Here is a 21,832-nt window from a genome sequence, read left to right as displayed (position 1 = left end):
CCGGATGGACAGAAGACATCTTAAGAGTTAGAATCAAAAGTATTTAATAAAAGAAAGGGTGTTGTGCTAAAAAGAACATCTCAGCTGAGGAGCCGCTGGTCTCTGCAGTCAACAGGCCACAGGGCAGCTCATTGACTCCCATAGTGACAGCAGCTCACTGTCTTCTGCTGTCCACTGTCCTGTCTAACTGCTGGTGAGACAGTGAGCTCCTGGGGCTGTTTTTGATTCCAGCTTGCTCCTCGATTGAAGTGACTAGATGCTGAGTTCTGCTACTGGAAGGTCTCACATGTTTCTACTTGTGGCAGACGACTGGTATGGGTCCAATAAGACTATTAGGCTGTAGTCTGTAGAAAAGTGTTTTCTTAGATTTTATCAACCAAAACCAACAGAAAACATAAATCAGACTCATTCCATTTTATTTTTATTTCTGTGTAGTTTCTCGTGTTTAGCAATATGTTCAGCAATGTCAAACAGCTTGACTATTCTGCAGAACTCTGTCTTTGTATCCAAGCTTGCTTCTGTAAAAACAAAGAACAAAACATTTGAGTCAATAAATGAGGCTCAACTAATTGTATTTTACCCAAATAGCGGATTGGCTGTTAACCACAAGATGGCAGTAACTTACGAGAAGAGGAGAAACATCTCACTGACTGTCTAACGTTAGCTAGCTAGCAAGCCTTCGTAGCTAACGTTAATTAAATAGCTAATCAGAGCTAGCTAACGTTAGCTAACTAAATCATTTTAAAATAATCAATACTTGGTTATCACTCAGGCCAGAGGTCTTCAACAGGGGGTCCGCGGAGGTACTGCAGGGGCGTTGTGACATTTTTGGTTGATACATTTTTTGGGGGGGTTTTCCAGTCAATTTTTTTCCCACAAATTTAAATGTGTTCAGAATCAGAATTGCATTTATTGTCTTTAAATACTCATTAACATGAATCCAACATGTTGTAGATAAATTGATGGAGAAGACGTTCTATCTCTCAAGCTGGACACCGGTTCACTCACAGGCACCAGCCAATCAGATTCATGCTCACGTCTAAAGAGCGCCAAGCTCAAAAATAAAAGATGGTGGACCAAGCTCCGTAGAATAGGGGGTCCCTGCTCCATCTCACCATCAGTTTGGGGGGTCTTGGCCTGAAAAACGTTGAAGACGCCTGCCGTAGGCGATGGTATGTTGCTTAGCTGTCTGGCGATAAAAACACACGTATTTCATCATTATTTCGTATGTTTTCGTTCCCCTTGATAAAGTCAGCAGTAGAATTCGCCGGTGCTGGTTGACAATGACGTTGGCAGTTTGAGTCCCTTGACAGCCTTGCAAAAACTGCGTGTGTTTTTTTTCTTCTTTTGAGCCTGAAACGGTGACGGAGGGTGGATTTCTTCTCCTGCACTCACAGGTCTGATTAGGAAGCGCCGCTTTTCTTTAAGAACGTTTGATTCTACCTGCACACGCAACATCCGTCAAGTCAAGAATCAAAAACATTCTATGACAAATGGACCGGGTCATTACGGCTATGATGTTTTTGACAAGTTAACTACATTTTTTGCCCCTCTTCTCGTAATATCGGGGGGAAATTATATTTCTTGGGGGCAATTTTGCCCTTGTGTATTTCCAACGCTGTATTGGTCACATGACTCAACTGCTACTTTACAATGTCATTGCTCAACAAAAGGTACAAAGACTCATTGTATAAAGTGAGATTTAATAAACGGCTTAATAGTTTAATAATTTAAATAAACTATCACATCAAGAATTCTATGACGTCATATGGGGCCAAACTCAGGGGGCACAAGTCAACATTTTTTCTTGTTTTGAACTGTGGAACAATTCCCTGATGCGCGCGGACCCGCCCTGAATAAAATCAGTGTTTTTCCTCGCGCCCAAGCGCCCTCACACCACCGGATCCCCACATGTCCGACGGTCCGTGAAGGCAGCACAAACAGCAGCAGAATTGACTTTTAGCGGCGACGCTTCGCCTGCAAACAAGCGACGTTCAGCTTCTAATCAGCCGAAGACTCTTTGTGCGAGTGAGGACGAGGAAGACGGACAGACGTCCCCACTATGGACTGAGAGGTAAGGAGTCTTTGCTGTCTGTGTGTCGGTGGGGGCTCGTGGAGACGCCATCTCCCGGTTGACCGACGTGTCCGTCCCGGTTCCGTCCCGGGGCTGTCTCGTGTCTGTCCCGCGTCTGTCTCGTGTCCGTCCCGGTTCTGTCCTGGGGCTGCCTCGTGTCTGTCCTGCGTCTGTCCCGTGTCTGTCCTGCGTCTGTCCTGGTTCCGCCCCGCGTCCTTCTCTCGGTCTATTCCGGTTGTCCCCGTTGAACAGAACGGTCTCGCGCGTCTCCTTTCATGCGAACGTCCAGAACTTTCGTCGCTTTTTTTCCTGACAAAAGAATCCGCAGCCTCACCTGTTCGGCCAGTGAGGCGGAACCTGTTCATGGATGACTGTTTGTTTCAGTACGTCCATTAAATAATAACACTCATCACTAAAGCATTAATCATTAGTAAGTTATACAGCTAATATAGTAGTTTTGTCCACCAACTAATGTAACGAGTGTCTCTGTGGAGTGTCTCTTTAGTGTGAAGTAAAGTGTCTCTGTGGTGTGGAGTGTCTCTATGGAGTGGAGTGTCTCTTTAGTGTCTCTATGGAGTGGAGTGTCTCTTAGTGTCTCTATGGAGTGGATTGTCTCTGTGGAGTGTCTCTTTAGTGTGAAGTAAAGTGTCTCTGTGGTGTGGAGTGTCTCTATGGAGTGGAGTGTCTCTTTAGTGTCTCTATGGAGTGGAGTGTCTCTTAGTGTCTCTATGGAGTGGAGTGTCTCTGTGGAGTGGAGTGTCTCTTTAGTGTCTCTGTGGAGTGGAGTGTCTCTTTAGTGTCTCTATGGAGTGGAGTGTCTCTTTAGTGTCTCTATGGAGTGGAGTGTCTCTGTGGAGTGGAGTGTCTCTTTAGTGTCTCTATGGAGTGGAGTGTCTCTTAGTGTCTCTATGGAGTGGAGTGTCTCTTAGTGTCTCTATGGAGTGGAGTGTCTCTGTGGAGTGGAGTGTCTCTTTAGTGTCTCTATGGAGTGGAGTGTCTCTTAGTGTCTCTATGGAGTGGAGTGTCTCTGTGGAGTGGAGTGTCTCTTTAGTGTCTCTGTGGAGTGGAGTGTCTCTTTAGTGTCTCTGTGGAGTGGAGTGTCTCTTTAGTGTCTCTGTGGAGTGGAGTGTCTCTTTAGTGTCTCTGTGGAGTGGAGTGTCTCTTTAGTGTCTCTGTGGAGTGGAGTGTCTCTTTAGTGTCTCTGTGGAGTGGAGTGTCTCTTTAGTGTCTCTGTGGAGTGGAGTGTCTCTTTAGTGTCTCTGTGGAGTGGAGTGTCTCTTTAGTGTCTCTGTGGAGTGTCTCTTTAGTGTCTCTGTGGAGTGGAGTGTCTCTTTAGTGTCTCTGTGGAGTGGAGTGTCTCTTTAGTGTCTCTGTGGAGTGGAGTGTCTCTTTAGTGTCTCTGTGGAGTGGAGTGTCTCTTTAGTGTCTCTGTGGAGTGGAGTGTCTCTTTAGTGTCTCTGTGGAGTGGAGTGTCTCTTTAGTGTCTCTGTGGAGTGGAGTGTCTCTTTAGTGTCTCTGTGGAGTGGAGTGTCTCTTTAGTGTCTCTGTGGAGTGTCTCTTTAGTGTCTCTGTGGAGTGGAGTGTCTCTTTAGTGTCTCTGTGGAGTGGAGTGTCTCTTTAGTGTGAAGTGTCTCTCTAGAGCGCATATGTCAAACTCTCGGTCCAAATCCGCCCTGCCGGATGACTTTGCTATTGTGAGAATTGTGAGACACCCTGTCAATCACATCTGGCCCGCCCCCCTCGGTCCGCCAGTCGGCTCGTCAGAGGCACCCGATGATTTTAATGGTCTGGCCCCCTTCGACCAAAGTGAGAAGAGTTTGACCCCCCTGCCTGTGGAGTGTCTCTGTGGAGTGTCTCTGTGGATCACAGTGGGTCAGGGGTCGACTGGCGCATGGAGTAGAGGGTGCTCCTGACCCTAGCCACCAGGAACCGGTTCGACGGTTCGAGCCCCGGCTGCCCCATGTGTCCCTGAGCAAGACACCTAACCACTAATTGCTCCCTGGGCAAAAACATAAAAAGCCAGGAGTTAAAAATGTAATGTAAGTCGCTTTGGATAAAAGCGTCAGCTAAATGACCTGTGGTGTGATGGGGCTTCGTGTAAAACATCCAGATGTTGGGAGAAATTTCAGCTCTTCCCCTGGTTTCCTGTCTGTGTGTGTGTGTGTGTGTGTGTGTGTGTGTGTGTGTGTGTGTGTGTGTGTAATCTGCAGGGTGTGTCCCCACATAAGGCCTTAAATAACATGTCTCACTGAGGAGGACGTCCTCTCCGATGTTCTACACCAACAAACCTTCAACAGTCTGCTTCTCATTGGTTCTCTCCCAGATTGGAAACACTCTGCCTTCATTAATAACTTTCACTAGATGTCGCCATAAGAGAGAGCTAACGGCTAGGCTAACAGCTGGGCGACCCCCATGGCGTCTGCTGTGTAGTACTTCAGACTAAACAGGAACATATGATGCGTTCACTGGCATGTGCCTAACGTCAGATTCTCTTACTCTCACATCTTCACACTTTTTTGAGGGGAAGAGAGACGTGGAGGAGGGGCAGGAGGGGCAGGAGGAGCAGGAGGAGTTGGCTGACACTCCGTGATCTGGTTCTTCCAGCAGGTGGAGCTGTTGAACCAGATCTCCCATGATCCTGCAGGGCGTCTGCAAACCTTGGCTGGATTCGAATTGTCCAAAAAATGACCCCCTAACATCTATTTCTAACTATTCTTTGACCTCTGGAAAACGTCACCGGGTCAACGAAAGATGGTTAGGAGAGTTGATGAGGATTAGGAAAGGACAAGGTGGTGTTTAGTGAATGGACTCCTCTTCCACTGAGCTGCGTCCTTGTGATGGACGGAGACGCTTGTTGGGGACGTCCGTCTGCAGCGTCTACAGAGAAGCGTCTCATGTGTTGTTCCAGTGTGAGTCGTGCAGACACACAAACAACCAGGTTCAAAGGAAAACTTTATTAACAAAAAATATATACTTATACCATCTCAACACCTCCCCTGCAGAGGACCACCACTGTGTCCCTAAAAGACAATGGTCAAACACGTCAAATGATGGAGAGTTGAGAGCAAAATACACGCTTTGATTGAAGTGATTACTCATTACTTTCAAACTATTAATATACTACGACTTAAAATAATTTATATAATTCGACTTAAAGCTATTGATATAATATGTTAAAATGTTTGATATAATGCAGATAATACAATTTAAAACTATTGACACACTATGACTTGATGTAATAAGACATAAAACTTGATATAATACAACATTCAACTATAATGCAACATTAAACGTTTGGTATGTGAAATGTATGTTTTGGGGGGCTTGCTACCATTTGACGGTTTGTCTTCGCTGCCCCCCCCCCCCATTAGGACCCTGAATGTGGCCGGTGGACTGGAAACGCAACCTTTTGTTGCTGTAATGTTCCAGAGACTGTCCAGAGACCGGTCCCCTTGATGTACTTGGTCCTGAACTGATCCAAACATTTCCATTCACTGGCTGTTGTTCACACTGCTAACGGGGTCCAGCCCCAATGGTCCCAGAGCCCGCCTGGTTTAGAGCTCCAGCCCCAATGGTCCCAGAGCCCGCCTGGTTTAGAGCTCCAGCCCCAATGGTCCCAGAGCCCGCCTGGTTTAGAGCTCCAGCCCCAATGGTCCCAGAGCCCGCCTGGTTTAGGGGTCCAGCCCCAATGGTCCCAGAGCCCGCCTGGTTTAGGGGTCCAGCCCCAATGGTCCCAGAGCCCGCCTGGTTTAGGGGTCCAGCCCCAATGGTCCCAGAGCCCGCCTGGCTTAGGGGTCCAGCCCCAATGGTCCCAGAGCCCGCCTGGTTTAGGGGTCCAGCCCCAATGGTCCCAGAGCCCGCCTGGTTTAGGGGTCCAGCCCCAATGGTCCCAGAGCCCGCCTGGTTTAGGGGTCCAGCTCCAATGGTCCCAGAGCCCGCCTGGTTTAGGGGTCCAGGTTTCCAGGTCACTGAGCAAAGAGGTCGCCTCTGACCAGTTAAATATTTAAATGTTTTAAAAAAAACATTTAAATATTTGTAAAGTATTCGACTCTGATACAATGAGTGCTTAAAGTAAGAAAACCTTAAAAGAAGTGTGTTTATAAGCTTAGAAAATAAATAAATGTGCATATTTACAGATATAAAATACAAGACTGCCATGAGAATAAAAAGAGGGCCGATTATAATTACATTGATTTGAGATTCAAGTGTAAAATCACTGAACTAAACGTTAACGAGTTCTGTGAGAATCTAAGAACCTTCGTGTGAAGACTTGATGCTGATATTAAACATAAAAGCATGTGGATTCTCCTCATATTACATCATTGGAGTTTTATCCTCCAGCAACAACAGATGGTCCTGGGTCAGTGCAGTGGGGGAGGGGGGCAGGAGAGCGAGAGGTCTGTCTCCCTCCCTGTCTCCCTCGCTCTAATGGCGCATGTCGTGTAGGAGACGAGCTGCTGCTCATCCAGTCACAGCTAGCCAGGAGCTAATGAGGAGCTAACGGACTCAACAGATGATCTGGATTTATTTTTCAGTCTGGAGAAGAAACGTTGGGAAGCTTGCAGCCTTGTTTTCCTCTTGGTAGATTCTTTCACATAATGGAATCAGCGTACCGATATTTAATTAAATCATAACTTAAAAGTCAAGTCAAGATTTAAAAAGTTTAAACATTACAGAATTTCTTTTGAGCTGTAAACCTCTAGAGCTAATTTCTATTTATGACCTTTATTTCTTTATTTATTTGCATTTGAAGTTGTCTAAAAATATTTTTTGAATTTCATAATTTCAAACTAAACCTAGCAGAAAATCTGTTATTGTTTTAAACAATTATAATAACAATTATACAAAAATATTCATCTCTATATTTTCTAATCCTTTAGACTGATGAAAACAGACTTGTATCAATGAGATGCCGACTTTTTTCTATATAATAAGTCATATATATATATTTATATGTATGTGTCAGTTGTGACCTGAAAGGCTCTAACGGGTCCACTTCAGTCAGCAGCTAAAATGAGAGCTGAAGCTGCTGGATCCAGTTTCCTATCAAACCCGGGACGGGGCAAGGTCCACGAGTTATCAGCTCCGTGGAAGCGAGCTGTCGACTGGGAGAGAGAATTACTCAGAGCTGCTGAGCTTCCTCATATTTTAAAAGTCTGGCTTTTCAGACTGATTTATAATCTGAGGTTGTAAGACTCCTGGACCAGAGCTGGCTCCTCCTCACCTGTGTTCAGATACGGGATGCAGCTGAACATCCATCTGGAGCAGCCTTTGCTCTGAGCTGAGGATCAGGTCATGTACGTCCTGTGCAGCCTGGCTGTCCTGACCCTCCACAGCCTCTTCAGGCGCTGGAACAGCAGAGCCCTGGAGCCCGCAGGGAACCCAGAGGGCTGTAGGCCGTCCATGTCTGGAGAAGGTTTGGAGGAGGTCCAAAGAGGACTCTGGATCTCCAAGTCCGAAGGGAAAAGATTACCAGGAGGGAGTGTACGTAAAGTCCCCAACAGAAGGAGGCGAGTTCAGGTGAGCCCCAGTACGAGTTGTAAAAATAAAATAATTCCTAACCCTAACCGAGATTTAAATAATTGTAAGTAGGAGTAAGGTGTACGGCAGGACCACTGCAGGGGCAACCAGGTGCAGGTGTCAGCAGGCGCAGCAGCTCGATAGAACCAGGATCCGTGGATACCTGCGAGGCGAGAAAGCACAAATACTCTGTGGAAGAAACAAAGTTAGTGATGCACATTCATGTTTCCAGAATAGAAATGGGAGCATCAAGCGGAGGGCGTCAGGCAGGCAGACCTGCGAGGCCACAAAGTAGTACGACAAGTAGGACAAGTAGTACGACAAGTAGGACAAGTGGTACGAGTGGTACGAGTGGTACGGCTAGTTTGACTAGTCCGAGTTGTAAGTGGTCTGAGTAGTATGAGTAACTTGTACAATTAGTAAGAGTAGACTGAATGGTACAAGTAGTACAAGGACAATCGTTGGAATTGTATTATTATTGTTAATCTTTTATTAAATACATTTACTGTTTACAAATATTTATTGATCCTTATTGACATTTACTATTTAAATATTAAGATGGTGTATAAACTTATGTTTGACCACAATGAAATAATAAATGATAACGTCGTGATGACCCAAGCAGAGTCACATGACCTCATCAGGTGATGAATCGGTGGTTATATAACTGATCTGGGATCCTCCCAGATCATGACCTCATGGAACAGGAATGCAGCGAGGACATGTTCCACCTCCTAAGATCACGTGCTTGGCGTTCCCCTGCTAATGGCAGGATTTAACTGGAACCAGCAGAAACAAAGTGTGACGAGGAAGAACATTCTGGTTAAAATGAGATCTAAATGCTTTCAGTTCTGTGGTTTTGTTTAGTTGATCTTGTCCTGTTGAATTTTGTGTAAAAATGATTGAAGGTGGAGATGTACATAAATATTCATGTACATGTACATCGCGTAAATGCATTAATTTATAAGTCTGCACACAGACCCTCACTGACTGAGGGACAAGCGTCTCAGTGTCTCGTGAGGACGATTAGTCCATCAGCTGATCGGTGATCAATAATCACTCTCTTCTGTCTACATCCTCGGGATGGTTAATCTTCTCCAGCCCGTCCATGTCTTAAACATTAAGACCCCTTAAATTGGGGCGGGGCTTCATCTCCTGCAGCTCCACTAAAGGTTCATCCTCAGGAGAGGAGGATTCATAAATTAACACAATGTCGTGTCGTGTTGTGTTGTGTGCCCCCCCCCTCATATGCTGCTCTGCACACTCAAAGGACTGTGTCATATTTCAGTTTGGGGGAAGGAGCAGCTTCTCACGCTTCAGTTGAGGCTGAAATATTTATCCGTCGCCGGGTGGGAGGGGGGCGTGACGCTGCCGGGCTGTACGGTTGCTATGGGAACAGAGGTGGAGGAAGCGGGGGAGAAGGGAGGGGGGCGTGACGCTGCCGGGCTGTACGGTTGCTATGGGAACAGAGGTGGAGGAAGCGGGGGAGAAGGGAGGGGGGCGTGACGCTGCCGGGCTGTACGGTTGCTATGGGAACAGGTGGAGGAAGCGGGGGAGAAGGGAGGGGGGCGTCGACACTGATCCTGCTGTTTGTGTGAAGCTGCAGAGGAGGAGGAGGAGGATGCAGCTATGAGGAGGACGGCAAGGCCTCAGGGAAGGAGGTAAGGATGGAGGAAACGGATACAAAGACGGATGGATGAGGACAGAGAGCAAACAGAAGGAAACAGACATGTTGAATGGAGTCGTCAGGGAGATTGAGGGCTGTAATATGATGCAGAGGGTTTTGTGTCTGATGGGGGAATGAGGACAGAGGACACGGGAGGAAGGGCTGAGGACAGAGGACGCGTTGAGGAGCCCTGATGACCTGAATATGAGTTTGCTCAGACAACATCAGCTTTAAGCTTTGAGTTGTTTCCTCCCTTCTGCTATCGTTTTAAATCTTCACCATCATCAGCTAAACATCTTTTATTACTGTTGCTCTTAAAAAGCACAGTGTGGATAACTATACATACACTAATGTAAATAAATAGCTATAGATACACATCTGTGTGTGTGTGTGTGTGTGTGTGTGTGTGTGTGTGTGTGTGTGTGTGTGTGTGTGTGTGTGTGTGTGTGTGTGTGTGTGTGTGTGTGTGTGTGGACCGTTTTCTTTCCCCTGAAGAGGATGTGATGCAGGTTTGGTGATTTATTGTCAGTGTTTCGATGTTTACAGCGTACAACATACTCATCTGAATATGAGCTTAGTCAGCATCCCCTCTCTGTGATGTGGGGCGTCTCCAGTCTGTGCTCCGTCCTCCAAGAGAGGACCAATGACGAGAACCCTTCAATAACACGTCTGAGGGTCTGTAGTCTGAAGGTCTGAGGCAGGTACTCTATCTCAGTGGTCCCCAACCTTTTTACCTCACGGACCGACAATATTTGGCGGACCGGTCAAGGAGGTCCGGTGGAATAACGGGGGGGTTGTAGTCGTTGCCGGCGACCTACTAGTCGTACAGACTTCTCTACCTGCGCCATGTGACTCACAACTGCCGCTCCTCTTTCCGCTTCCTTGGCTCGGCTTTTTTTCTTTTTTTGCTCCGCACACACCTCCACCACCTATTGAGTGGTGGAGTAAATGCAACAAATCAATAACAAAATTTGGTGCTAACACTTTTAATAAACAATTTTCATCAATTTGTTGTTGCAGCTCTAACTGTAACATTTGGTTTCACCACTTAGAAAAAAACAGTACAATCTGTAAATGAGTCGTTTTTATATTATGACTAGAATTCATTCCTGCCTAATGCTCCGCTTCTTGTGTGTGGCTGTGTTTGTATCTGTCTATATGTGTGTGTGTGTGTGTGTGTGTGTGTGTGCGTGTGTGCAGGTGTTGCAGCCGGTGGTCATGTTCAGTACTAGAAAGACCTGGGATCTTGGCCACGCCCCCTGCATGCAGGACCTCTGGAAGAAAGACATCTCATTGGACGGTGAGTCAGGTGTCTGTCGCACAGAGGGAGGGGCCTTAGCGTCTGTGTGTTTGAGTGAGTCATACCTTGTTGGAATGAATGGAGCTCCACAGCGTGAGACCAGCAGGTGAGCAGAAGAAGTCTCTTGTATTTATGGATGTTTGGGTCGGAACCAGGTTCTAACCAGGTTCTTGTCAGAAAGACGCTGGAAAGCTTAATGAATGGCATGTTTTTATTGATCAGGGATTAAAAGTTTAGGTTTGTTTACAGCTTTTTCTGTTTTTGTGCCTTTTAAAATGAAAAATGAAGTGTGATATTGATTGATTTTGATTAGATGTTAGTGAAGGCATGATCGGATGTCTTCAGTTGCAGCCCACCTTGCTATAAGTCTCCAAAAAGTAACCGAAAGTGGTTTAATTTAATGGGTTACGGATCCTGAATTGTTTATAAACTGAGTAAAGTTAATCATCAGAGGCATATATATATATATATATATATATATATGAGAACGGTAAAGTAGGTTTGAGTCCACATGAACACTTCTAAATACTTGCTGTGAGTTAAGTCTGTTTAATGCTCAGATTTCCTCACAAAGTGCACATTGTTCTCTGATTGATCGGATTTGAGTAGAAAGTGTGTGACCGTGTGTGGTCACACACTCTACTGAAATCCGAACACACACAGTTACTAATGGTCAATGGGTCTCTGCATGATATCGGCTCTTATCTGGTCAGACTGGTTCCCGTGGCATTCAGTTTGAGTGAGAAGGGTTGACCCATCGTAAGGAGGAGAGAAAGAGTCCTCATTTACATGATTCAGTTTACGTATTGTTTTGTAAAGCCTTAATAATCTTGGCTCAATAACAAATCTTTTTACACATTTTGTTCTGTCAGTTCAAGTCACTTTCCTCAGGTGATTAAAGGTTTGTCAGAAATAAACAGGAAGTCAATGTAGTTGCAGGAGATCTTTCCACATGGCTCCTCTGGTGGTACAGGTGACGTAGCTCCTCTAGACTTGGCCGTAAAGGTGACGTAGCTCTTGTGGTTTCTGGTGTTACAGGTGATGCAGGTCCTTTGGTTGTACAGGTGATGTAGCTCCTCTGGTCTGTAGTTGTACAGGTGATGTAGCTCCTCTGGTCTGTAGTTGTACAGGTGATGTAGCTCCTCTGGTCTGTAGTTGTACAGGTGATGTAGCTCCTCTGGTCTCTAGTTGTACAGGTGATGTAGCTCCTCTGGTCTCTAGTTGTACAGGTGATGTAGCTCCTCTGGTCTCTAGTTGTACAGGTGATGTAGCTCCTCTGGTCTCTAGTTGTACAGGTGATGTAGCACATTTCAACAACAATTCAAAGTGCTTCACATGAAACCACTACAAACATCCAGCATAAAGAGATTCATTAACCGTTAAGAACATTAATACATTGAAACATAAAAGAAAAACAGTAATAAAGGATAAAAAAGACTGCAGTGTAATTTAAAATGTCTTTTAGAATTCCGACTTGCAGAAACAGTCATTTGAAGGCAGCAGCAAACAGCAAAGTCTTTAATCTGGATTTAAAGGAGCTGAGTGACTCAGCAGACCTGCAGCTTTCTGGGACTTTGTCCCAGATATGTGGAGCATAACTGAACGCTGCTTCTCCGTGTTTAGCTCTGACTCCGGGAGCAGAAAGTAGACCCGTCCTAGACGACCTGAGGGTTCATCAGCAGATCAGAAATGCACTTTGCCCCTAAACCATTCGGTGCTTTATAAACCAGCAGCAGGATTTTGAAGTCAATTCTTTGTTTGACAGGAAGCCAGTGTAAAGACCTGAGAACTGGAGCGATGTGATCCACTTTCCTGGTCCTGTGAGGACTCGAGCTGCAGCTTTCTGACTTTTTACACAGACATGTAACACATTGTTACAGTAGTCGAGTCTACTGAAGATAAATGCATGGACAGGTTTTTCCAAATATGGTTGAGACACAAGTCCTCAGGTGGTGTAGCTCCTCTGGTCTCTAGTTGTACAGGTGGTGTAGCTCCTCTGGTCTGTAGTTGTACAGGTGATGTAGCTCCTCTGGTCTGTAGTTGTACAGGTGATGTAGCTCCTCTGGTCTCTAGTTGTACAGGTGATGTAGCTCCTCTGGTCTGTAGTTGTACAGGTGATGTAGCTCCTCTGGTCTCTAGTTGTACAGGTGGTGTAGCTCCTCTGGTCTGTAGTTGTACAGGTGATGTAGCTCCTCTGGTCTCTAGTTGTACAGGTGATGTAGCTCCTCTGGTCTCTAGTTGTACAGGTGATGTAGCTCCTCTGGTCTCTAGTTGTACAGGTGATGTAGCTCCTCTGGTCTGTAGTTGTACAGGTGATGTAGCTCCTCTGGTCTGTAGTTGTACAGGTGATGTAGCTCCTCTGGTCTGTAGTTGTACAGGTGATGTAGCTCCTCTGGTCTGTAGTTGTACAGGTGATGTAGCTCCTCTGGTCTGTAGTTGTACAGGTGATGTAGCTCCTCTGGTCTGTAGTTGTACAGGTGATGTAGCTCCTCTGGTCTCTAGTTGTACAGGTGGTGTAGCTCCTCTGGTCTGTAGTTGTACAGGTGACGTAGCTCCTCTGGTCTCTAGTTGTACAGGTGACGTAGCTCTGATGGGCTCAGTCTGTCCCTCCTGTGTCCTCAGCCAGCTCAGTGGACTTCCTGATGAGTGATGGAGAAGACGAGGGCTCCTTTCTGTCTTTGCCCACCGCCGCCTTCTCGCACCGCCTCTCTCTGACTGCGGAGCCGACCGAAACAAGCGCTCCCAGCCAGCAGCTGCTCATCCAGGTAAGACGCACACACCTACTGTCTACCTGCTCATCATAGCTGTGACTGGCCCACTGATAGTTGATCTACTGTGTGTGTGCTGTGGACTCCTGGTCCTCCGATTGGCTCCTAGAGGCCTGATCCTGGAAAGTAGTTCCTTAGTAGACTCTTAGTCATGTGTGTTGTGTTCAGGCTCTACAAGATAAAGTCTGTGACTTCCAGGCCCGTCTTCGCTCTGAACAACTCTCCCGTCACCTGCTGCTCCAGCAGCAGAGCGTCCAGGAGGAGGCGTGTCTTCAGACCTCGCCGCCGCATGGTGAGAACTGGCGGATGACGCCGATCAGAAGATGTTAATTTGATGTCATGGTGGAAACCTTTGATACGACCATTGAAGAACGCGATGGCTGGTCTGGAGGCCGCTGTGACATGGAGACAAATGTTGACACGTGTTGTGTGTGTAGGTGTGAGGCTGCTCTCTCGCTGTCCTGCAGAAGAGCAGCTGGTAACTCGGCTGCGCACACAGGTACGTCTGTGTGATGTGAAGGTGTGTGTACCTGTGGACTTAGTATGTGTGTTTGGTCATACATGTGTCACTGTTCATGCGTTCTCTCTCTAGATGATCAGATTATGCGCCTGTGCACAGTGGGTCAACTTAACTTTTAAAATGTTCAAAGGGACAAAATATGAATTCAAATTTGTCACAAAGTCTTTACAGAAACTTTTGAGCAGTTAGAAAAAAACAGAAATGATCCCAAACGTGTCTGAAGGTGGAGCAGCTGGAGGAGAAGCTGTCCAATCAGACTCAGGAGGTGGAGCGACTTCACTGTGAACTGGTGAGACTCCGCCCCCCCCCCCCCCCCACACACACACACACACACACACTCTCTCTCTCACACACACACACACACACACACTGTGTGTTCAGGTGTCACACAGGTAACACAATATTGCCTCAATCTCTCCACTTGTCTCTGCCTGTCTGCCTGTCTGTCTGTCTGCCTGTCTGTCTGCTGGTTTCTGTGTCCTGTAGGGGGCGACGGACCTGGAAAAGCAGCTGGAGCTGCTGCTGGTGGAGAACCAGCTTCTGAAGCAGGAGCTGAAGTCCAGCAGGAGCTCAGAACTTCACAGCCATGATGCTGCTGTAGGGAGCTGCAGCCACTGCCCCCTCAGACAGGTAGGGAGACAGACACAGACAGACAGGTAGGGAGACAGGTAGGCATGTATGTGCCGGAGACTTGGTGGGCCCGATATAATGGCAGGGGAAACACTGGACGGACAGACAGGGAGACAGACAGACAGACAGAGTGGGCGGGGCATGGCGTAGATTATCCACCACCTCCGTCTCCGTAGGATGCAGAGGCCCGGCAGAGGGAGCAGCGTCTGGAGGAGCGAGACCTGCAGGAGAAAAGCTCCCGAGGGGAGAACCTTCGCAGGCAGCAGGAGGGGGGGCGGAGGAGGCAGGAGGAGGCGCAGAAGGAACTCCACCTCCGACTGCAGGAGTGTGAGGAGGAGCTGGGCGGGCAGGCGGTGACCCCCCCCAGAGTCAAGGTGAGGAGACGCGGGTCAGAGCGGTCCCCCCGGTTCGACTGGGATCCAACACGTATCCGCTGTCCCCCCAGTACGTGGCCCCGGCGGTGGGGGGGGAGTCGGCTGACTCCCGCAGAGCTGTGGCTGAGCTGCAGATGAAGAACGCCGGCCTGCAGGAGCAGCTGTGCGTGCAGAAGCAGCTGCTGAGGGAGAAGGAGGTGCAGCTGCAGGAGTCCCAGAGGAGCTGTGCTCAGCTCAGGACGCAGGTAACATCTGGAGGACCTGGCTCCGCCTACCTGTCTCCAGGCTCTGAGTCCTGTTACCAGCCTTTAACTCCTCCTCCCTGAGCAGGTCCTGGTGTATGAGGGGGAGATGGAGCGAGCTCGAGGACAGCTGGAGGTGGAGATGCAGCATCTGGAGGAGGAGAAGAACCGTGTGATCGAGGAGGCCTTCATCAGAGCTGAGAGCGAGATGAAGGCGGTCCACCAGAACCTGGCGGGTCCGTCTCTACTTCCTGTCCTCTGGTCCCCTGTCCAGTGCAGTGGTGATCAGTGTGTGTGTGTGTGTGTTTCAGGCGTGAGGATGAACCTGCTGACCCTGCAGCCGGCCCTCCGGACCCTCACCTGTGACTACAACTGTCTGAAGAGACAGGTGCAGGAGTTCCCCTTCATGCTGGACAAGGCCATCAGCGAGGCCAAGCAGGAGGTGACCTCTGCTGTCCTGATGGGGCCTCGTCTGTCTGTACCCGTCTGTCCTCCATCTGTCTTTCCTCTGCCTGTCCTCCGTCTGTGAGATTAGCAAAGTCCTCCACTCTTCTTATGAGGACGTTGTTATTGTGCAACATCACCTGAAAGTTGTGGATTCTAACAGTTATTTGATTTGATGATCAGATTTGTAACATAAGAGATTTACACGTGTGTGTGTGTGTGTGTGTGTGTCCCAGATCTGCCATGTGATCAGCGAGGTGAGCTCCACCAATCAGGAGCTTCTGCATAAATACAAGAGAGAGATGAACCTGAGGAAGAAATGTCACAACGAGCTGGTTCGACTCAAAGGTCCCGACGAATCGCTATTATTGTCTCATCTTAAATATGACACCAACACACAGATCAGATCCGTCAGAGTCGTGTCTTCCTGTCTCAAACGTGATGTCTCACGTGTCCCTGCTCTCTGTCTCTCAGGTAACATTCGTGTTTTCTGCCGGGTCCGGCCTGTCAGTCTCGTGGAGCAGGACTCTGTGACGATGCTCAGCTTCGACTCGGAGGACGACGCTGTCCTCTACCTGTCCAACAAGGGCAAGATGATGACCTTTGACTTGGACAAGGTCTTCCCCCCTCGGGCCACACAGGAAGAGGTACAAACTGATCCTGAGGCAGCACTCGGTGTCTCCTCACAAGGACAGTCTGAGGAGTTTCCTTCTCTCTGATTGGTCCACCAGGTGTTTCAGGAGGTCCAATCGCTGGTCACTTCCTGTATCGACGGCTTTAACGTCTGCATATTCGCCTACGGACAGACTGGCTCCGGGAAGACCTTCACCATGGAGGTAAGATCACCGACTGGGTCTGAGGTGGCACCAGGACCGGATCCGACCACAACCTGGGGTCTCTTTGTTTCAGGGCGCAGTGGATAACCCCGGCATCAACCAGCGAGCTCTGCGCCTGCTCTTCTCCGAGGTGACTGACAAAGCTCCAGACTGGGACTACAGGATATCCGTCAGTATGGTGGAGATCTACAACGAGACCCTAAGGTCAGTAGACCTGATCCCAGACCAGTGGGTCAGATTGTTGAGTCCAGTCTGCAGGCTGTAACGGTCTCTGTTCTTCACTAGGAACCTGCTGGGGGAGAATCCCTCTGACAAGCTGGACATCAAGATGAACCCTGACGGCAGCGGACAGCTGTACGTCCCCGGACTCACCCAGATCACTGTCCAGAGCCCCGAGGACATCAACAGGGTGAGGACTTCCTGCTGTGCTTGTCCTTTCAGAGTAAAGGCGATACTTTTATTCCTCATTTTAATGTGTGTGTGTGTGTGTGTGTGTGTGTGTGTGTGTGTGTGTGTGTGTGTGTGTGTGTGTGTGTGTGTGTGTGTGTGCCTTCAGGTGTTTGAGTTGGGTCACATGAACAGAGCAACCGCCTGCACCAACCTGAATGAGCACAGCTCTCGTTCTCACGCTCTGCTCATTATCACCGTGTCTGGATTCAACTCTGCTACTGGGAACCACACACAAGGTACACACCGCTCATGTTAAACACAGCTCTGCACGCCGATCACCATGGAAACCGTGAGGTCATGCTAGTGATGTCACAGGGCTTTTTGTGTGTGGTCTGGTTCCTCCGAACAGAACCTCGTGGCTCCTCCAGGTGTTCTAAGACCTTCGTTCCTTAAAGCAGTTGATTAGTATAGAGCGCGTCTATGCTGGTGCTGACGGGTCCTGCTGGGTTCTGCTGTTGTCGGGTCACAGGCAAACTGAACTTGGTGGACCTGGCGGGCTCGGAAAGGATCGGAAAGTCCGGCGCGGAGGGAAGTCGCCTTAGAGAAGCTCAGTGCATCAACAAGTCTCTGTCGGCGCTCGGTGATGTCATCAACGCGCTGCGCGGCCGCCACGCTCACGTCCCCTTCAGGAACTCCCGCCTCACCTACCTGCTGCAGGACTCGCTGAGTGGGGACAGCAAGACCCTCATGATGGTTCAGGTGAGACCACGGGACGCCCTGGTTGGTTGGTTACCACAGAATCGGTAATTACACCACATAAAAAAACATCAAATATCCACGAAAACATCCGAGCTACAAGCAAATATCGGAGAAAATCCATAGAGCGTTCAACGTGGAATCCAGTGATCTCTGTAAGCGTTCAGACAAACCTTTCAGAGACGCAACATCCTCACAGGAAAAACTGTTAAAAAAATGAGAAAAATGGAAGTAACCTCAGTGAGGACGTCAGAGGACGATCCGTCTCCTGATGGACAGAATACAATGATGTCATGTGGACGCAACGAACAATGTAGATGAACAATACGTTCAATTCATATGACAGAGATGATCAAATAATGTGAGTAGTAAGCAGGTGTACGGCAGGACCACTGCAGGGACACCCACCATCACGTAGAACCACCATCACGTAGAACCACCATCACGTAGAACCACCATCACGTAGAACCACCATCACGTAGAACCACCATCACGTAGAACCATCGTCACGCAGAACCATCGTCACGCAGAACCACCGTCACGCAGAACCACCGTCACGTAGAACCACCGTCACGTAGAACCACCGTCACGTAGAACCACCGTCACGTAGAACCACCGTCACGTAGAACCACCATCACGTAGAACCATCGTCACGCAGAACCACCGTCACGCAGAACCACCGTCACGCAGAACCACCGTCACGCAGAACCACCATCAGGTAGAACCACCATCCCACAGAACCATCGTCAGATAGAACCACCGCCAGGTAGAACCACCGTCACGCAGAACCACCGCCAGGTAGAACCACCGTCACGCAGAACCACCATCACGCAGAACCACCATCACGTAGAACCACCGTCACGCAGAACCACCGTCACGTAGAACCACCACCAGATAGAACCACCATCAGGTAGAACCACCATCCCACAGAACCATCGTCAGATAGAACCACCGCCAGGTAGAACCACCGTCAGGTAGAACCACCGCCAGGTAGAACCACCGTCAGGTAGAACCACCACCATCACGTAGAACCACCGTCAGGTAGAACCACCACCATCACGTAGAACCACCGTCAGATAGAACCACCACCATCACGTAGAACCACCGTCAGATAGAACCACCACCATCACGTAGAGCCACCGTCAGATAGAACCACCACCGTCAGATAGAACCACCGTCCACAGACCCTGTGGGGAGAGCACAAAGACTTGAGGAGAGGTGATGTTGGTCTGTGATGACTGTGTCAGGTGTCAGGACCAGCGTCCAGAAGGAACTGCGATCTACGGAGACCTGCTCGGCGAGAAAGAGTCATTTTATGCTCAATGCCTTCAGGCTTTTGAGTGGCTCAGGGAGCTGCCACTCTTAATCATGTCATGCTACTACGATCCAATAGGATCAGCCGATTGAAAAGAGGGGTTGAAACTTGCAAAATCGAACCACCGCAGCCCGAGATCTCTGATCTCAGTCAATCTGAGGATTTTACTACGAATGGTGAGAACTGTAACAAAGAATCTCTTTTGTTGTTTTGTCTATTGTCTGGTTTCTCCATGTTTATTGGACTTATATGGCTGTTAGTTCTTTTTTTTAGGCAGTTTTCAAAATTTGAAGGTTTCTTTTGTGTGTTATATTGATTGATATATTTTCTTCAGCAGGAACATAGAAACCAATTTTTGCAAACTCCAAACGTAGGGCTCAGGGCCCTGCAGAGGCTCACCAGTTTGATTTGATACTTTCCTCTGATGAAGGCTTGTCTTCAAAAAGATGTTTGGGAAGAGTTTAAGTAAAGTCTCCAGTCAGATCCAGGAGAGATAATCCGTTATGAGGACGTGGTCTCACGTGTGTGACAGCACTGACGTGTTCCTTCTTCTGTGGTTCTCCGTGGTGCCTTCAGGTGTCTCCGCTCCCCGGTAACATGAGCGAGTCCGTCTGCTCGCTGAAATTCGCTCAGCGCGTTCGCAGCGTGGAGCTGATGTCCTCGTCTTCGTCTTCCAGGAGACACGAGTACTCGTCCACCTCGTCCTCGCCAACCCACGACAGCGTCGAGGTGACTGGGACACTGAGACCCGAGTTCTCTTTATTCTACTCTACACGTGTATGTGGAGAGCTTTACATCGTGTACAAATCTAGTGCTGCATTTTGACCTTTGACCTCTCACCAGCTGGACTCTCCCCCCGTCACACCCGTCCCTCTCCCCATCTCGCGGGCCAGCAGCGCCGGCTCCACCCTCTCCTCCGCCTCTAGAACTCCAAGCGGCTCCCGCAGGAGGTCCCAGTCGCAGCTGTCCACCGGTAAATGTACACACACGCAGTACAAATACACGTCAGCTGTCTACTTGTACAAGTACCAGCACGCAGTACAAATTAGGGCTGTCAAGATTGCTCAAAAATGACGTTTGAATATTCGCTTTTAAAAAACACCGATATTTGAATATCTGGTTGCGCATTAGACACGTCGATAACAGGACAAATTAAGAGGGTTAAATGAACGACAACCATAAACATGCTGAGTGATGATCAAGAGTTTAGTTCAAGCTATTTAAGGTCTTGATTCTTGTCCCCAATATGTCGGCTTCATTCAGTGATTGAAACATATTAACATTAATTGTTCTACAGTACCGACATCGAAGGAACTACGATCTACGATCTACGGAGACCTGATAGGGGAGAAAGCACAAAAAAAACTCCCGAAAAGCACATTGTTAGTCATGTGCATTAATAAAACGTGAATTATGGTAGAACGAGAGCGTGAGAGAGGAGCTTGGTGTGTCCTAAGAAGTCCCCCGGCATTCTAAGCCTATAGCAGCTTAACTAAGGGCTGGTCCGGGCTGACCTGAGCCAGCCCTAACTATAGGCAGAATCAAAGAGGAACGTTTTAAGTTTTACTTTAAAAGAGCTGACCGAATCTGACCGTCTCTTCTGGCTTGATCGACAGATACAGTTGAAGTCTAGAAGTTTATGCGGTGTTTCCTGATAAGATCGCCCAAAGGAGGCATATTGAGGGTAAATAAAATCGGTCCAAGTACAGAACCTTGCGGGACTCCGTGACCAACATTGGTGGTCTTTGAGGAGTCACACTTCTGATACTTGATACCGATTACTTCTGTTTCCTCCTTCTGTCGTCTGATTGGTTGGTTTGCAGGCAGACAGGCAGATGGTGGGTTAGGATGGCAGGAAGGGAGATGGGGGTGGATGCTGATTGGTGAGAATCTTGGCAAAGGGCAAGGTTGGTGGTTCGAGCCTCGGCTGCTCCATGTGAAAGTGTCCCTGAACAAGACACCTGACCACTAATTGCTCCCCGGGCAAAACTGTATAAAGCCACAGGTTAAAAATGTAATGTAAGTTGCTTTGGATAAAAGCGTCAGCTAAATGACCTGTAATGCATGGAAGCTCTCTGCATGGCGTAGCGCCTTGCGCCTCGGGTCGTGGGGGGGGGTCCCTGAGCCCTCAGGACGGTGCCCTTCCTGTTGTCTTTGAGTGTTTGCAGTTAAAGTCAAGAAACGGAAACGTTGACTAATTCTCAACCTTTTGAGGTGACAGGCAACGTTCTTAGAGCCCCAGTGGGATTAGGTCACATGACTCACTGATGATTTGGTTTTCTTCAGGACGACTGAAGCTCACAGCCTGATGGGTGGAGGTTCGACAGCCTGATGGGTAGAGATCCGACAGCCTGACGGGTGGAGGTCCGACAGCCTGGCAGATGGTATACGTGGCTTTTTGAATCGTCTGCCTTTGTGACATCTACAACATCATGAACAACATTCAAAGATCTAAATTATGACTAAAATAAAATCATGAACTATTTCTTCTTTCATAACAGTATAAAGTTCCACTGACAGTATTTCTTTTGTTTTTGTAAAGTCGCACTTTAAATATTGAGATTTTTTTTCTTATCCATGATGTGGTTGATATTAATATATGACATGATTTCATTTTGTGCTTGAGTTGAAAACAATGAGTATTAATCATATTTCAGAGATCCTTTGTGCAGTTTTAATCGGAGGAGTCTGTGTCCTCGTGGCCCTTTATCCAATCAGGGAAGCCCAGGTACTGAAGGTCCAATCATCAATACGACCGGTACCATCCGGACTACTGGTGGATGTTTTTATTTTTCATGCTGAAGGAGCTTTGTCTTCTTTGATGGCTTGTCTCTGTAGACCCAGCAGAGACCTTTGACCTTTGGCTGAGTTGGTGGCTGTTGGTAACAATAAAGCTCAGAGGGTCAGTGTGTCTTCTGTAGATTTATACTGTTTTTTTATTCCATTTTTAATAAATATCCAAAGCAAATATAAACTAATGTCTCCATGTTTTATATC

General features: G+C 48.0%; 1 protein-coding gene across 10 annotated transcripts; it reads left to right on the top strand.

The window, feature by feature from the left end:
- Nucleotides 1-1,725: 1,725 nt before the first annotated feature.
- On the top strand, nt 1,726-21,809 carry kifc3 (kinesin family member C3). 10 transcript variants are annotated; one of them, XM_078086109.1, is made up of 22 exons: nt 1,892-2,074; nt 9,195-9,255; nt 10,461-10,560; nt 13,183-13,325; nt 13,527-13,620; nt 13,766-13,827; nt 14,072-14,137; nt 14,335-14,478; nt 14,655-14,852; nt 14,924-15,097; nt 15,183-15,330; nt 15,406-15,536; nt 15,775-15,886; nt 16,013-16,185; nt 16,270-16,374; nt 16,448-16,578; nt 16,660-16,783; nt 16,931-17,060; nt 17,294-17,523; nt 19,412-19,564; nt 19,679-19,808; nt 21,122-21,809. In XM_078086109.1, the coding sequence occupies exons 3-22, from the start codon at nt 10,479-10,481 to the stop codon at nt 21,142-21,144; spliced, it is 2,553 nt and encodes an 850-aa protein (XP_077942235.1). In that variant the 5' UTR covers nt 1,892-2,074; nt 9,195-9,255; nt 10,461-10,478; the 3' UTR covers nt 21,145-21,809. The 10 variants fall into 10 exon arrangements, with proteins under 10 accessions (XP_077942234.1, XP_077942231.1, XP_077942237.1 ...); XM_078086106.1 differs by having other exon boundaries at nt 13,497-13,620; XM_078086107.1 differs by having other exon boundaries at nt 1,907-2,074; nt 9,201-9,255; nt 13,497-13,620.
- Nucleotides 21,810-21,832: the final 23 nt, after the last annotated feature.

Source organism: Gasterosteus aculeatus, chromosome 12, assembly GCF_964276395.1.
Source record: "Gasterosteus aculeatus chromosome 12, fGasAcu3.hap1.1, whole genome shotgun sequence".
In the NCBI taxonomy this organism is placed as follows: domain Eukaryota; kingdom Metazoa; phylum Chordata; class Actinopteri; order Perciformes; family Gasterosteidae; genus Gasterosteus; species Gasterosteus aculeatus.
This window is presented reverse-complemented; position numbering and strand designations above follow the sequence as displayed.

Coding starts and splice junctions, on each gene's coding strand:
- kifc3 (XM_040159932.2), top strand. CDS start 7,370: ATGTACGTCCTGTGCAGCCTGGCTGTCCTGACCCTCCACAGCCTCTTC. Junction 14,138..14,334: donor AGCGACTTCACTGTGAACTG/GTGAGACTCCGC, acceptor TGTGTCCTGTAG/GGGGCGACGGACCTGGAAAA. Junction 16,186..16,269: donor CTCGGGCCACACAGGAAGAG/GTACAAACTGAT, acceptor TTGGTCCACCAG/GTGTTTCAGGAGGTCCAATC.